The sequence below is a fragment of the Colletotrichum godetiae genome (assembly GCF_030913485.1).
Source record: "Colletotrichum godetiae strain CBS 193.32 chromosome Unknown BDP55scaffold_36, whole genome shotgun sequence".
NCBI classification, from domain to species: Eukaryota; Fungi; Ascomycota; class Sordariomycetes; order Glomerellales; family Glomerellaceae; genus Colletotrichum; species Colletotrichum godetiae.
The window spans coordinates 156466-172284 of record NW_026851284.1 but is presented as its reverse complement, the minus strand read 5'-3'; the positions used below and the strand labels follow the sequence as shown (position 1 = coordinate 172284).

Here is a 15819-nt window from a genome sequence, read left to right as displayed (position 1 = left end):
GCACCTGGGATTGGGTGGTCTCGCAGCTCGTTTCTCGGGGGGTGCGGTCGATTTCCTCCCTCTATTCTTGTTTTTTGGACAGGAATGTTCCAAGGAACGGACAGCAGCCGAGAGTTGGAGGCGGCCGGGATGTGAAGGAGGGGATTGGAGTTCGAGTGCGAGGGACCCTCTTAGGGGGGCTTATTTGGAGGACGGACGAGGACGAAGACGAGGAGGGGGAAGGGAGGTCAAGTAAGGCAGGTCGCGTGCCGCTGCCCGCAATTGCGTCGACAAGTGTCAATTGAAGGAATGTGTGTGTGTGTGTGTGGGATAGTAGCAAAATGGCCGAATCCAGCTGGTCCAGGTGATGAGCTATTGGCTAAGGTTGTAGACCAGATTAGAAAAATGAAAAAGGGTTGGATTAATGAGGATTTCCAAAGAAGGGTGAAGCTTCCATCCATATTCCCACCTTCCAGGTTCGCTACCTCACATTATCTTGATTGCTACGTCGTCCCTGAGCACTGGGCACTGAGCAGCATGAGCAACATGAGTAGGTACCTTTAAGTCGGGCTTCCCTTGTGGATGCGGAATTGAGACAATGACTGAACGATAGCAGGGTCCTGCCCGACCGTGGGTAAGGGTACGTATCCGTAGCGTAAGGTACGAATGCCTCTCTCTCCCTCATTGCGGAGTCCGACACACATCATGAACGGATACCACAACCCTGCCGGTGCCTGCTTCGTCGTCATTTTTGGAAGCAATTATCCACTCGACGTGGCTTGATGATCGTCGAGGTTGTTATTGGTGTAAGTCGGCTTTAGCGGGGGAGCGAAGCACTTGAAGCCACAGTGTGGCTCAGCTGACCATCGCGGCAAAGGCATGAACCGTGCACTCCGCCTGATGAGCTTTGCCGCGGAGGATTCCGACCGAATTGTGGATCCCAAAGACGAAAAATGTCCCCCGAAAGCTTGGACCACCCATTTTTCCAATTGGAATTTTTGGTCAGCAGAGGCGTTCGTGATAGAGCTCCCCGGTAAGGACAGGCCGACCTGTGCGGAATCAGACCATTCCCAGAGTCCACCTACTCTCGTGCTCGACGACGACGACCTCGAACCTGGCATAAGCCGACGTCCACGAATCGAGACCGACAGACAAACACGTCGCGCGCCATGTACCGATCCGCGAGGCCGCTGCTCGGCCTCGGCAGCGCTGCCATGCGCCCCCAACAGCCCTTCACCAGAGTCCTCCCCGCGGCCAAGAGGATAGCAGCGGCGCCTGCCATGACCGTAACGGCGACAAGGGGCTACGCCAAATTCGCGGCGGATTTGCGGATGAGTTCGCGCCAGAACAAAGTAGCTTCACAGGCTGATGGAGGGTACTCTGCCAAGGAGATTGAAAAGTCCATGACCATAGCACACATCTTGCTCCCAGGTACGTTACGAGCGTCGAGGCAGTGTTGTTGAACATTGGAAGAAATAAGGGGCCGCAAACTATTGAGAGGAAAAGAGAAAGAGAAAGGAATGCATTGACACGGCGCTCAAACAGGAACCTTTGTCCCCATCCCCTTCTCCCAACTCGACAAGTCCCCCAAGGCCCTCTGGGCATACACCTACGCCCGCCTCAAACAACGCGTCTACGACTTCCTCCCCATGTTCGGCGCAAAGGTCGCCTCCATGCCGACCTACGTCAAGAGGCCGCGCCTGCAGCTCAGCTACACCAAGATCGTCCCGGAAGCCAAGGCCCTCCACCGCAGCCTAGGCGAGGCCCTGGCCGCGGGCGACAAGGACACCCTCCGCGAGATCTGCACCCCGGCCCTCTACCAGACCCTCTCGGCCGTCATCTCGCGCCGCAAGGCGACGGAGAAGCTGACGTGGGAGCTGCTCCGGTACGACGGCAGTCCGCGCATCGTGAGCCACAAGGTCGCCATGATCCCGCCCATGGGCAAAGGGCCGATTATGCAGCAGGTCGTTGTCGCCATCTCGAGCTCGCAGAAGCTGGACAAGCTTGACAAGTCGACGAGTAAGCCCGTCAAGGGCGGGCTGCGGGTGCAGCAGCAGACCGAGTATTTTGTCATGACCAGGCAGTTCGCCCCCAAGACGTGGGAGCCCAAAAAGTGGATCGTTTGGGGCAACACGCAGACCACGACGCTTGAGGAATGGAAGTTGACGCAGCAGAGCATTGCGGATATGGAGAGGAAGGACTACGCCAAGAGAAAGGGAAGTCGTCTGTGAGGCTGAACTTTTTTGTGGTCACAATTGGTGAGGACGCCGATGGTTGATGAGGCGGCGGACATGTGTATGAGGAGTAAAACAAAAACATGTAATGAGTGTATTATATGTGTCTGATTAAATGGCTGGCTATAGAACGAGCCTGATTGCATAGGAGCAAAAGACTCTCCGACCACCAAATACAAGAATCAAAATCTCCCCCTTTTCCGTGGACTATGTCCCTCCCAATGGGTATATATTCCACTATCCATATATCCATACGGGTTGTTGCAAGCGTCTAGTAGTGGTCCAATGAAGATTTAGTCGATCGCTAAGGTACTATGCTTGCTTGCTCTAGAGAGCATGTCAGGCTCGCGGTGTATCTTAAAAGAACTTGCCAGCGGGCTTGATGACCTCAACCTCAGAGTTGGCCTCATACTCATCCCTCTCAACGTAGCGAGGAGTACCGTCAGCCTCGGGCGTGAACCCAGGCCCGATAGGCCGATCAAGAGCGTCGAAGCGACGACCGCTTTTCTTGGCCAAAACGTACTGGAACGCCAGCCGGCACCCCAACGCGCCGAAACCCCAGAGGAAACTACCCACGGGCGCAGCGACAAAGGCGCCAAACACGCTCCAGTCGTTGGCGTACAGGCCCTCGGAGATGATGAGCAGGTTGCCCGCCTTTTGCGCGTCGCCGTCGTAGAAGACGAGTCCGAACAGGAAAACGGTGAGGATGCCGCCCAGCCCGCCGGCGACGACCTCGAAGCCGCGCCACCAGTAGAAGCGGTCGACGAGGCCAAACACGAGGACGGGGATGACAGAGGCGGAGACAAGGTCTGAGATGAGGTAGATCTGCAGGACCGAGGGGGCCTTGAGGGCGATGACGACGGTGGGGAAGATGATGAGGACGACGCCGGCGCGGATCCACCAGATGTTGAGGCGGTTGCGGAAGAGGTCGTTGGAGGCGGAGGAGACCATTGCGGATTGCAGACTGTCAAAGGCCGCGGTGGAGAGGGTGCAGACCATGACGAGGACGATGCCGACGACCCAGGCGGGGAGCTGCTGGAGGAGGAGGAAGAAGGCGATGGAGCCGCTGTCTGCGATTTGGTCTAGCGGGAGGGCGCCGGACCAGGCTGCGACGAGGCCTGTTACGCCGACCATGGTCAGGATGCAGAGGATGACGACGACGGCAATGGAGACGCCTACGCGGAGGTCCTTGTCTGTTTTGGAGGCAAAGGTGCGGAGCCAGAAGCCGGAGAGGAAGAAGTCGTTTGTGAGGATGCAAATGGGGAGGATGTAGAGGAGTTGCCAGCCTAGGAGGGTGGGTTTGAGGAGGCCCGAGGTTTCGATGAGGGAGGTGTCAATGTCGGTTTTGACGCCCATTGTGATTGCGACGATGATGATGAGGCAGATTACCATTGCGCCTTGGATGTTGTCCGTCACAAAGGAGATGCGGAAACCGCCGAGGGCTGTGAGGGTGTGAGTCTCGTTTCTATCAGATATTCTCTGTCTGAGTACGGGAAACTTACAGGTGTAGATGGTAGTAATAACGCACTGCACAATCATGACAGGCAAGCCATCCAGACTCGTCAGGGCGTTGACGACCTGCCCGATGGCGGACAGCTCGGCGACCATGTACAGAAACAGCGTGACGAGGGTCATGAAGCTGAGATAGAGCATGGCGACGGTGCCGTAGCGCTGCCTCGTCCAAGCCGTGAGGACGAAACCCTCAGGAGTCTTGCGGCGGATGATGGGGCCGAGGACGGCGAAGATGAGGAGCGGGAGCGAGGACGAGAGGGCGTAGACGAGGACGCCCTGGACGCCGGTGATTGTGGCGAGCTCCGGGTAGGAGAAGAGGATGCCGGAGCCGAGGGCTTGAGGGGGGGTTGTTAGTATTTCACGAGGTCGGCGCAAGGCAGAAAGGGGAAGGGAGGGGAGGGGGAGAGATGTTCGGAGCGGCAGCACGTTTCCCACGCAAGCATTAACTTGATCGAGTAATTACGGTGCAATCTCAGCTTCATTTCCACAAGTCGTGGCATCTCCTCTTCTGTTTTGTCGTCTTGAAAGGCCTCCAAAAGGGCTTTTCAGAGGCGAAGAAACAGAAAAGGGTGGATGCGCGGCGACTGCTTCAAATCCGCGCCCGTAGTGAGCCGCATCCCCGATGATCCCATTCCTCCACCCCCTTTTCTCTGATGACATCTTCAGAAAGGGGGAGGGTTTTCCACAGTATTTCTAGCCACGTTCAAGGGGTGTCTCTTGGTGGCCAGAAGGTTAGTAGCATTGTCTCCCCCAGTTCAGAAGATGAGATTAGATGAAAAGGGGGTGGGGGAGTGGAAGTCGAGGAGTAATTGTTGATCTTTGTTGTTGGATTACGAACCTGCCTGTCAGTCTCGTTTGGATTCATCGCCCGTGATCATTCGTCTTATGACTAAGTACTCTGATCGCGGAGAGGGTTGCGACAGAGAAGTCGATCATCTCGTGTCATCTGTTGTAGACTTGCGTTTCTGCTGGCCGTGCGGTTCGTGGGAAAGTAGTCTCGTGGTCTTTGCTGTTCTTCCGTGCCGTTCTGCCGCTCTTCTTTCTCGAAGAAGATGCTTTTGCTATCGGGTTAAGAAGCGCAGTGGCTAGACCGCCTGCGTCTTCCTCACTCACCAGAGGCGATGAAATTGAGGGCCAGGGGGAAGGCTGCGGGGAGTGTGTGTTAGTTTGCTACACATTGGAGGATCTGAATGAGAGGAGAGAGGGTTCATATAAATCGGCGATAAGAGTGCATGGGCGGCCGGAGTCAGAGACTAAAAGGCTCAGCCTTGCCTGACCCCAATAAACACACACTCTCTCACTCTCATGATGCAAAAGGGAAGAGTTCCTGACCCGTCTGAGTTCTGTTTCCAGACAGGAACTCTCCCTTGGACTGCTTGCGGAACTTCCACGCAATTGCAGTGCCGGTGATGCTAGGAAAGAGTCAGTTTCGTATACTCTCTAATGGTGAGGGGCAACAGCAGCGATAAAGGAGTTGAGATTGGAAGAGCTGCGCAAAGTTCATACAGGAAGAGTCCATAAGTGACGTAGATGAGGGCGTTAGACGCCGCGAAGGATGGTTGGCCCATGGTTGCAGCTTAAAGGCGATTGTCGATATTAAATCTTATCCAGTAAAGAGCAGATGATGAGACTGCGGCGCCAAAGTTGCGATGAAAATTCAATCTCTGTCAACGTTGAGAGAGAGCAGTCGAAAGGTGACGATGATACAAAGCGCGTGGCGTGAGTAACAAGCGAGATTGGCGCGCGAAATAAGTCACTGATTATCCGTAGAGCGAAAAAATCCTCTCACACTCGGCGAATTAGATGGTCAGATAGTGACATGGCTAGACCCGGAGGAGCGTGGTTTGGCATTGGGTAACCACCATCTTGGGTGCACCACTGTATCCCCAATCCTCTGACGGGATTAGCTGATGGTCTGTGAAAGAGTGGATATCTTTCCATGGTGTGGGAGTGTCAAAGTAAAGTAGCAGCGATCAAGTGGCCGACTGCGGCGACGGGCCATTCAGAGCTCTTTTTTTTTTTGGATTGTTGGTGTGGGCGCCGCGTTACCGATGTGGAGGGGTCCCGAGGTGGTGGGGAGTCAGTAGCGCCATTCTCGAGTTGTGGTGCTTAGCTTCTGATTTACATGGTAACGAGAACATGAAGAGACTACTAGGTATGTGCCAGTCATGGATTGGAGCCTATATGGATTTAAGAGGTATAAAGTACTCCGTACCATGACATGACATCACAACATGACCCTGGCCTGAGATGTGATGAGTTGTTAAGGACAAGATGTTCCGGAGCAACTCAGTGTAAATCATTAGGTAATCAGACTTCAAGGTGGGGTCCGCCAGTTCATGGAGGGAAGGAGCCCCGCGCCGCGCCGCGTGTGACTGCCACCATACGGGCGCCCGATCTAAGCCCGTGCATCTTCCGACGCTCAACGACCACAGCGCCGAACATCGTCGGCCCCGGAACGCTGTGATGGCCGGGTTGCCTCAGCTTTCGGCCGATATACGATAAAAGACATTGGAAACGAGTGGATCTCCCGTATCCCTCCCGGAAAGGCGGGACCAGCAACGCCACCAGGTGACATGATATTGAGGTCATGCTCACCAAGGCAAACTGGGTACCTAGGAATCAACATTCGTCGTAGAAGGCCGTTGTCACGACTACTCAAGCCTCGCCAGACCACTTCAGAAACCAGAAGCTCAAATATTCAGTGGCTGATCCTTCCGTCAGCTCTGTTTCAGCCTGAACGTAACATGCTGAGCCAAAAGCATACGCGTGTGCTCCTCATCTCGATGCCGTGTGGAACGCGGATCGTGGATCTTGGCACCTTGGATCGCGACTCGTGCCAATCGTTTGTCTTACCTCTGAGTACCCGTGTCAGTTCGATATGGAGAAAATTTCAAGTGCTGGTTGTTACGAAACCTCTTCTTCTTCCCCCTCATCTCCTTCTGTCATGCGATGGCGACCTCGTGTCTAGGCTGGGCAGAGGTGACTTGCACATGGGATACCACGCGCTGTGCCGTTGACTACGGAACGCAGATGGATCATGAATCTCTTGCGTGGACACTCATTTGTCAAAAAGTCAAGACAGATATCCAGGTCCTACCCAGTTGTCACAGCTCACCAACCCCTCCAGGTTGCTTCATGTCTGAGATCTGAGACTTGACATTCCGCACATCGTGGCAGCATCAGTGCCCAAATCAGTACACCGCTACCTCCAGCACGAAGCCAACATCACACCTGCGTCGAGGTAAGGGAGCCTTTGGTCAGTATGAATGAACAGTCAACGCCGCAGCATAGCCACGCCACACCTACCCAAGCTCACCAAGCAGCATGCAGAAACGCAACGATATCTCGAAATGCGAGTGATAGATATCCTATCCGTCATTAATGAGATCGACTCAACCGACCATTACACATAAAAGCTAAAGTTCAGCCAAGGTAGGCGAAAACAGAAACCACTTTTCTTTTTGAAGATCCCGCTTCCAAAACTCCAAATGCAACCGCCATAGAAGGACATGATCCAGTCCAACAAGTTTTTCAAACAAAAATCAAATGGGTATAAGGTGCGCCGCTCCCAGATGCTCTAATAAGCCATAGACGTGCCTGGCCACACGACCCCGATTACCGCCCCGTAATTACGCCTTGGGAGGATCCATCTCTCTCGCCCTGGAAAAGAAAATGTTTCTCGCCATTCGATAGGCGGTTTTTGTCGAACAAATACATGATTAAGAAAAATCGTTGCGAGGTTTTGTGGGTGTTTCGGTCATTCGTCATAGTTCGTTACGACGCACGACGCAAGACGATGGTGATGATGATGATGGTGGTAGTTGGCGCCTCTCATTCCTGGTTGGGATCGAATTTGGACCGGTCAATCATGTGCTCCCAGGGCACCTCAGTCTTGACGCCCTTCTTCATACAGCTCTTGCACACAGACGAGTCGTAGTCGACCTGCGTCACCACCACCTTGCACCGCTTCTGCGTCTGGCTGTACCGGTAGCACCACTCGGAGGCGCCCGTGAAGTGGTGCCCGCAGGCGTAGTTGCGTCGGTACCACTCGCACATGACGGGCGGCGGTGGGGGGCTGAAGAGATATTGATGAAACAGAGAAGGGTGAGGTTGGCGGTAGTTATAAAGCTATTGAAACATCTCGTCAACATCGGACTTCGTCAAACCGAACAGACGCCAGACGTCGGAACCTACAGTAAGGTAGAGTATGTGTGTGTGCGTGTGTGCGCGCGAGAGGTTGATTTAGACTGAAAAGAGGGGACTTGGCATGACAACTCGGTCAAGGCAAGTTGCAAGGGCCGACAGATACCGGTGAGCGAGAACAGCCTGTCAGACGACGTCCCGAGGTGGTGGTTCAAGCGGGTATATGTAAGATCTTAAGCTCAAGTGGCTGCAGGAGCGGGATCGATACGGCTTAAGGGGAAAAGGTCCGAGGGTATTATTCTATAAGATCTCAAAAAGTGGCCGCGACTTAGTACCTCCATCCCTCGATCCCCCATCCTGCTCCAACCCCCGGGCGCCCTTTGATATTCTGCCCACCCTCTCTATCTGGGAATACTTGGCGGGCGTGTGCTGGATGAGGCATGGGCATTCGCGGGCCTGGCCTCGGAAGATGTTTTCTTTTGCGAGAAAGGAAAAAAGATGGGGACAGTATGTACACACACAAATACATACACCCATCTTGTTTGTGTTGCGTATCAATGATGGTTCCCAAATTATCAAGGGAAACGGTGGATTTTGCCCTTGTCTCAAACCAAAAGAAAAAGGTGGAATAATTAGCCTTCATTTTCCCTTCTTCTTCTTCTTTTCTCAGCAACCTCTGTACTTCCTCTCCCAAAAGCAACCAGCCGTATTTGCTCTCGCCGCCCCCCTCCCCACAGGCCCAAGGGTCTTTGCAGAAAGCTGGCACGACTATCTAGGATCGGGTTGTCTCTCTTCGTGCCGTTTGCCGCAATCTTTTCTTTCGGCCGTGGCCAGGTGTTTCCAAGACCAGGCCACGCCTGTTGTCACCGACGACACGGATGGAATGAGTGATTCGAGTCAGCAAAGTACGGATACCTACCCCCGAGGGGGCATGGGCAAAAGGCCACCCAGATGACCACGGGCCCTTTTGCTAAGTGGCTTGGAGTGTTTTTTTTTTGTTGCAAGGAAGGTCAGGAAAAAAAAAAAAGGAAAGAAAAGCAAGTATCCGATCCACGAGCTCGGAGGGATCACAAATGGCTTCTTGCTCATTTTTGATTGTTCTTTTCCCTAGGACCACCAGCCTTGTTGGTCCATCTCTCCCGGCGCTACCACCTTCGGAAGATGGCAATCCCAGCGAATAGCAGAGGAATCCCAGTACTTTTCTGGATTTTATCAGAGAGAGAGACTTGAGAAAGCTCGATATTAATGCTGTAACGTGCCGTATGGTCACGGAGCTTCAAGCCAATGAACCCAAGCTATGGGCAAATTGTGGGCGGTAGTGTGAAATCTCACTTCTGCATGAATCCTTGTTTGGCATATCCCCGAGAGACGTGCGTGGTATCGAAGATTGGGCAGCGAGATGAAGGGGAAGGGGAGGGGAGGGGAGAGGAGGGGGGGCGCCGCTCCAGGCTTGCTGTTTGATACACCTACTATGTACTCCGTAGGTAAGGTACAGATAGGTACTGGCACACTGGGCTCAGGCACCATGTTTCTCTTTCTTTTGGTCCCAAGCTCCCAAAGAAGAGAACTCTCTCACAAGGGTGGCGCTATCATGCGGCGGAGAAGCGAGAATGTGAAATATGACGGGCGTCCCGAGATGGGGTATCCGCGCGATTGGGGCGGACGATCGCCCGGGTAATCCACCCCGGCGAAAGGTGCCAGGGTTGTGAACATTCCTCGAAATGGGGTGTCCACAGAGACGGGGCGGAAAAAGAAAGCATTCCGTGGCAACGATAGCATGAAGTGAGGGACACCCACCGAAACCCACGCTCGCGCAGCACGACTGACACCATGCCATACATATTTCGCTTCTCCTTGCGCGTATCACTCTTCTTTTTTCCTTCTGTGCGACCAAGAAGCGGCGCAGAATCTTGAAGGCTCGCATCCACCCCCCTATGACGCTCATTCTGAGATACTATGACGGATTGCTACAGACACATACTTACCCAGTCACCCAGTGACATATATGGCTGAACATCTAGGCTGGACCTCATAGTCATGGCAAAGACCTCGAGCCTTGCCGAGAAGAGTAAGACATCATGGGGGACAAGGCACGCAGAGCCAGAACTGGGGTAACGGGAGGGACATGAGGGAGAAGCAAAACCTTGCTATAAATGAATTGTTGATCCATCCATTTGCGGGCAAAAAAAGAATAACCCTCAAGAGACTTTTTGGAGGGGCGGCCGGGCCTTGTTTTCCTTTCTCTCCCTTGGGATCAAAGACACCAAGCTCCAGCTCATCTCTCCACCATCCCAGCTCCCCATTCCGTTCTGCCGCCTCTGCAGCCCAAGCCAGCCTTGTCAGTTTGGAAGTTTGCACGTGTTCGTACGCACGCAGCTTCAGCATCAGCAGCAGCATCGGATCCGCCCGTGTGTATCGAGTCGTGTCGTGTTGGTCGTCGGTGATGGTACCGAAATCCTTGGCCGCCAGGAAGGAAAGCCGAAGAAGGAAAAGCTCTCTTCGGTGTGATACAAACGAAAAACAAACGAGGCTCTGGAGTCTGTGACTTGCAGTCGACCCTGGATATCCTCGCAGGTCAGAGATGACGACAGATCGACCGCTAACCCTCGTGAGCTCTTTTCAATTTCTCACTCTTTACTTTTTATTCGTTCAACCTTTCTCTTACTCTCACCCCACCACACTGAGTCAAGCATCGGCCACACAACATGACTGATTCTCTGTCTCTCTCAACTCTATCCACCTGAAGCCTCAACCGACCAACATACTAACATGCCACACGCAGCTTCGCCCGTCGAGTCCCCGTGTCACAGGTAGTCGCCCGCCTCACCACAACCGCAGAAAGCACCATCACTCCGCAGCCTCAACCATGCAGCTCCACCCTCGCACCAGCACGCCCTCAGCCTCGACGGTCCTCCGCGACTTCCTCAACCAGGCAAAATGCACCTGCTGCACGGTGCGCGTGGTGGAGCTGACCAAGCACCGCGCCGTCGTGGAGTGGGGTTCCGTCCCGTACTTCACTGCGCGGGGCAAACGGGCCGAATTCGTCTACTACACGGCCGAGCGCGTCGCCGACGTCCGGCCGGACCTCCTCCGGAACTGGACGAGAGGTCCGGGAGCGGGGCCCGGGCAGCAGCAGCAAGGCAAAAAAGAGGAGACGGCCGAGTGGGTCCGCGAAAGACTCCGTGATAGCTGGCTCGTCGAGCAGCTTGCGTACTGGGTCGAGTTCCTCGAGGAGTGGAAGTTCTACCGTGAGTGGTATGTGTACAGGCCCGAGTTGTTTGAGGGTAAGGAGCCGGATGTGCTCAGTCCTGGGTGCGAGGGGTGTGTGAAGCCGCATTGGCCCGGTGGGTTGCGGCGACGGGCGTCCTCTTGCGCTTGAGGTCTGGACATGGATGTCACTTGGGCTTTGAAGCTACTTGTCTAGGCTAGGGTGCTTGCAATGGAAGCATAATGGACGGGTATCATGGTGGGCAAAAATAGGGAAGCAGTTGACAGGGCTGGGACCGAGGGGCTCGCTTATTCGTTTCTTTGAGGTGGCAGTTGCTTTCTTCCCTCGGCTAGTGCGCGAGGCTTGGGACTTACAAGGGTTTTAATCATCGTTTCTGATATCGTTTCTCACTGAGGGGGAATTCCGGGAAGGTGGTGTCGTTGGACCAGGAGGACGGGTGATTGGGGGTGGGTGGTTGCATGGAAAACGGGCGGAAAGTCTGGAACGAGACGAGTCGGTATGTTTACTTCAACAATTAGGTAGGTAGCCGTAGTTTTAGCTTAGGTAGGCAGGTAGAGTAATTGTAAATGTGGTGATGTTATGGATGTGTAGGTGTATCCGTCTAATTGTCCCGCATCGACTATTTCCAGCCATATCTCCGTCCATGGGCCCGGGAGAGCAAACATCGTCAGCACCCGCTCCACGGCCCTCGTCTGACATCCACATCTCTCTCCTAAGGTCCAAAGCTTTCGTTTGCAGACCTACAACTAAGAGGCGGTCCCCCACGATTCAGTCTTCCCGTGCGCCCGCGCCGGGCCCGCATACCAAACGCCATGCACCCAGCAACCATATCCCGCCACGGGAGAGACAAGGGATGTGACCAAAAGCAAAAGAGTTCAAGATGAGCCAAGACAAGCTGTGGGTTGAAATCCCGGGCGCGGAACCGGGGACCCCTCATTCCCCGGACAGACTTGACCCCCTTGTCCCCGTCCTCTCGTCCTTCCCCTGCGGCAGATCCCCATCTCTGAATCTCAACACCACCATCCATCTCCCGAGTCTGTACGGAGTAGTGTAAGCCACGAAGAAGCACATGAAGAAGTACGATAGACTTTTGACGGACCAAAACTCTCGCATCAGGTATGAAGTAGCGAAAGAAGGAAACGTTGCTCCCACAAGGTTTCTGGTCCATGATGACGGACTTCTGGCCACCCCAATCCAGTAATCATGATTCCAGTTGCCATCCATCAATCACGGCTAATCGTCCTCCAAATCCTCGATTCGGAATATCCGTCGATATCCCCCCGTCCTGGTCTCTCGCCCGGTATCTGCCATGCGATCCTCGTTCGACAAAACACTTGGCGTGCCACGCCTTCAACGTCTCCCAGGTACCCTCATCCCAGGCGCCCCTCACATCCTCCTGATTCGCTCTCACTCTGATTCACGACAGTAAACTGTGCGTGGCAATGGCATGGTGTAACGTTGATCTTCAGATGCAGGTTGGCACGTGGATAAAGACATGTTTGGGTCCATGTTTGTCCGCCAGCCAGCCACGTCAGAAGCCGCTCACTCTACGGACGTACCCGTGCATCGCTCCTCCGGATACTATCGAAACGCAATTCCATTCCTGACTCGATGGACACAAGTCGAGACGTCATGAACAGCCGAATCCATGGTTCTGTCGGAAGCCTACCGTCTTCCCGCTCATAGCTTCCTTTCGTTTCCTTTCTTTTCGATATCAAACTCTGGCCCCCTTTCCACATCATTTCCCCCTGGTAGTCAAGTACTCTAGGTCGGACGCCGTCTAACGGGAGCTTCCGTCCTGTCAAACTATTTTCCCCATAGGTGCTGAATCTGAATCTAAATCGCCATGTTTAATATTCTGACTCCCTGAACGCCTCCTAAACGCCTCTCGTTGAGCCGCAGCCCAAGCCGCCTCCTTGCCTCAAGAGACGTCACAGCCCCCCCCGGTGCCTGAGTCTCGGATAGCGACATGATCGATGAACTAGAGATGATCTTGAACTGCTTCAGGTCATCGTAACCGATTTCTTGTATCAGCCACCGTTCAGCCAGGCCCCCAAAATCCGAGACGGAATCTCTCTCACTTCTCTTCCCTCCAAAGACAAGCAAAAAAACTCTGGTTAAAGAAAATGCAAGAAAAAGCAATTATCTCAAGGATTCGGAACGCCGTCTTCCATCACCACCCCTGCCACCCATCCCTTCACGAGCATATATCCCTGCTAAATAGCAAGGATTATAATCATGTCCCAAAAAGACACATCATTTTCGTAACATCTGTGCGTTGTTTGTTGGCGCCCGCCCTCCGGGTCCTCCCCTCCTTCGGCTGTCCTTGCGCTCGCATGCCACGATCTTGGGATCTTCATCTGCCCGCCACGTCCCCCCCCCCCCCCCCCCCCCCCCCCCCCCCTTCGACTTGCCTTTCTAGAGGCGTGATTTCGGATATTCCGTCCACTCGGCTCCGCGGTGTACTGTCTGCCCCCGTCTTCATTGGCTCGGAGAAATTGCTACCGGCTCAGAAAGCGTGGTCGGACATTTGACCACATCGATCCTGAGATCGCGAGATCTCTCTCGCTATCCCCTCCACCTGGGAACGAGCCGTGGTGGGGGAAGAGTCATCGCGTCGTGTACGGCGGCATAGGCGATATAAGACCTGATCTCGATGGCGGTGACTTTTTTGACGAAGAGGCTTGCTGCATCGTACACAGTGATGTGGCTGGAGGGGCTTGCATTAGATGATCCGTCAAATTTCTGCCCTTCCCCCTTCTGCAGCATAAGCATCCCGCATGAAAACCCACGCAGAAGGATGCCGGGCAGTCAGCAGCCACCGTCAAGCCCCTCTCTCAGTTCCCTTCGGGTACGAGATCACAAATCGACGCCGACGCTTGCGAGTTGCACTAGAATTTGAGGTGGAGGGGGAAAAAAGTATAAGGTCACAGTGCCTTGTCGCGCCGATGTGCGCATTCTCGCGTCGATGATCGCCCGTGCATATCTCGCAGTGCATTTCTGTCTCGTGTACTCCATGTGCTGCTGTGCCGCATGCTCGTCATGTGGTCCGTATGCGGGCGCGCCTATCATCGGTTTGACAGCAAGACAAAGAGACTTGGGCGTGAGAGACAAGACACTGACACCCCAGGACAAGGGATTCGCCATGCTGGGATGAACTGGTGATCAAACCCAGACAGAAACCGCGAAACATCGGATGGCAGGAGGCCCTCCAACATTGTAACAGGACTGTCCCGTCTGTGCCAGCATACCCAATGACCATTTCCCTCTCTGGCGCGCTCTCTCTGCTGTGGATCTCAAAGCATGAGGGTTTCTTTCTCCCCTCACAGAATGTTCTGCCGAGCCTTACGGAGTAAGTACATAACGTCTCATCAAGTCCTCAACATCTCAGAATGTGTCTGCCTACTTCCTAAAGGATTTGAAGGTGACAGGGTCGTGTGGGTGGTAGTCTGGCATGAAAAAGCAACGAAGACGCAACCCAGCCTTGCCAACCCCGTCGAGAGTGTAACCCCTCCCCATCCAGAAAGTTTCCAGAAAAGCAACAACCACGTGGACGATGATTTGAAGGATGGAATCCAGATTCCCAGAGTTCTGCCAGCGCATCATACGCACGAACTGGAGATGTCTCTCTCCCCAGTACACGTAATCTCGGCCATGTATCGCGGCATCGCCGGTTTGTAGAAGCCGCGGATGCGAAAGCTTCCCACTTTTTCCTTCCTTTGAAGTGCAGAATGCAGAGAATGTCAAGAAGCAGAAATCGAAAGAGATGAGAGACAAGAAACAGAACGAAACCTCTAAGATTGGCAAGTCTTAGTCGAACGTTCCCAAACGTTCCATAATCTCTCAAAAGGGGACCCGAAAAGAGATCTCACTCCCTTTGCCTCGCCGCCCTGCGACCCGCTCCGCTCAATACCATCGACCCATTCCGAACTCTTGCTTAACAGAATCCTCCTCTTGCTTCCTTCAGCGCCGTACCTTGTCTCGCCCTGCCTTTGGGGGGAAAGCTTCTCATTGCTTCTTCCGAGATACCAAGACTCATCCAATCTTTTAAACTTTTCTGACCACTTCACTTCCGGTTCCTCCCCGGCGTCATCGCTCTCTATGAGTCCATCAAGCCCTTCCGGCCCTGCAGCTCCCTCTTCCCCGGCCGAAGATACCGGAGAATTAAAAAAGTAGAAATGGGGCGTTCACGTCAGAATCACATAGGTATTTCGTCCGTAGTTCCAACCCATGTCCTCGATGCCAGCCTATCTACTTCGGCGAGACTTACCAAGATCCGCCCAGCCACGAGAAAAGCAAAACGGATTCGACCGTTACACGTAGTTCGTTGTGCTGCGCTGGCATGATGCATGAATGGGCACTTCAATTTCAGCCCAACTTCGATCCACTGCCCGAAAAGAGGTTCGCTTTCTCCCTTCCATTTAGCCCTTACCCTGACGCAAGGCACGGGACGATCCCCCTTTCGGGCCTTCGGGGCCATCTTGCTGGTTTGCAGTCTGCTACCCTGCATTACGAAACATCGGATGACACGTCGGCCGTACCGAGGTCGGTTGAGTTCTAGATTTAACCTGCGTGGGGGGTAATACAGGACGGAAAGATGAGCGTCCATACTCGAAACAGGATCACCAGAGCCGTGAGGTCATCCATCAATGAGGTAATTTGGAGTCTTGTTCTCCAATGGGCCGGTTTGGACTGCTCTGTCATGTAAGATGGCGTCGA

General features: G+C 54.0%; 6 protein-coding genes across 6 annotated transcripts; 4 read left to right on the top strand and 2 right to left on the bottom strand.

The window, feature by feature from the left end:
- Window positions 1-1148: 1148 nt before the first annotated feature.
- Window positions 1149-2210, top strand: BDP55DRAFT_731176 (uncharacterized protein; the record flags this gene model as incomplete). Its single annotated transcript, XM_060579782.1, has 2 exons — window positions 1149-1410; window positions 1525-2210. The coding sequence occupies 2 exons, from the start codon at window positions 1149-1151 to the stop codon at window positions 2208-2210; spliced, it is 948 nt and encodes a 315-aa protein (XP_060426675.1).
- Window positions 2211-2570: 360 nt separating this feature from the next.
- Window positions 2571-4590, bottom strand: BDP55DRAFT_695914 (uncharacterized protein; the record flags this gene model as incomplete). Its single annotated transcript, XM_060577524.1, has 3 exons — window positions 2571-3655; window positions 3716-4001; window positions 4564-4590. The coding sequence occupies 3 exons, from the start codon at window positions 4588-4590 to the stop codon at window positions 2571-2573; spliced, it is 1398 nt and encodes a 465-aa protein (XP_060426674.1).
- Window positions 4591-7559: 2969 nt separating this feature from the next.
- On the bottom strand, window positions 7560-7784 carry BDP55DRAFT_557788 (uncharacterized protein; the record flags this gene model as incomplete). Its single annotated transcript, XM_060569730.1, has 1 exon — window positions 7560-7784. One exon carries the CDS (start codon window positions 7782-7784, stop codon window positions 7560-7562), a length of 225 nt encoding a protein of 74 aa, XP_060426673.1.
- A 2953-nt stretch (window positions 7785-10737) lies between these two features.
- On the top strand, window positions 10738-11250 carry BDP55DRAFT_557964 (uncharacterized protein; the record flags this gene model as incomplete). Its single annotated transcript, XM_060569746.1, has 2 exons — window positions 10738-10978; window positions 11012-11250. 2 exons carry the CDS (start codon window positions 10738-10740, stop codon window positions 11248-11250), a joined length of 480 nt encoding a protein of 159 aa, XP_060426672.1.
- Window positions 11251-11675: 425 nt separating this feature from the next.
- BDP55DRAFT_672232 (uncharacterized protein) lies at window positions 11676-12045 on the top strand. Its single transcript, XM_060575521.1, has one exon. It carries the CDS (start codon window positions 11684-11686, stop codon window positions 11957-11959), a length of 276 nt encoding a protein of 91 aa, XP_060426671.1. The 5' UTR covers window positions 11676-11683; the 3' UTR covers window positions 11960-12045.
- A 2309-nt stretch (window positions 12046-14354) lies between these two features.
- On the top strand, window positions 14355-14914 carry BDP55DRAFT_634686 (uncharacterized protein; the record flags this gene model as incomplete). Its single annotated transcript, XM_060572692.1, has 3 exons — window positions 14355-14452; window positions 14583-14773; window positions 14826-14914. 3 exons carry the CDS (start codon window positions 14355-14357, stop codon window positions 14912-14914), a joined length of 378 nt encoding a protein of 125 aa, XP_060426670.1.
- Window positions 14915-15819: the final 905 nt, after the last annotated feature.

Excerpts from the sequence above, each read along its gene's own strand:
- BDP55DRAFT_672232 (XM_060575521.1), top strand. The coding sequence starts at position 11,684 with ATGTGTAGGTGTATCCGTCTAATTGTCCCGCATCGACTATTTCCAGCC.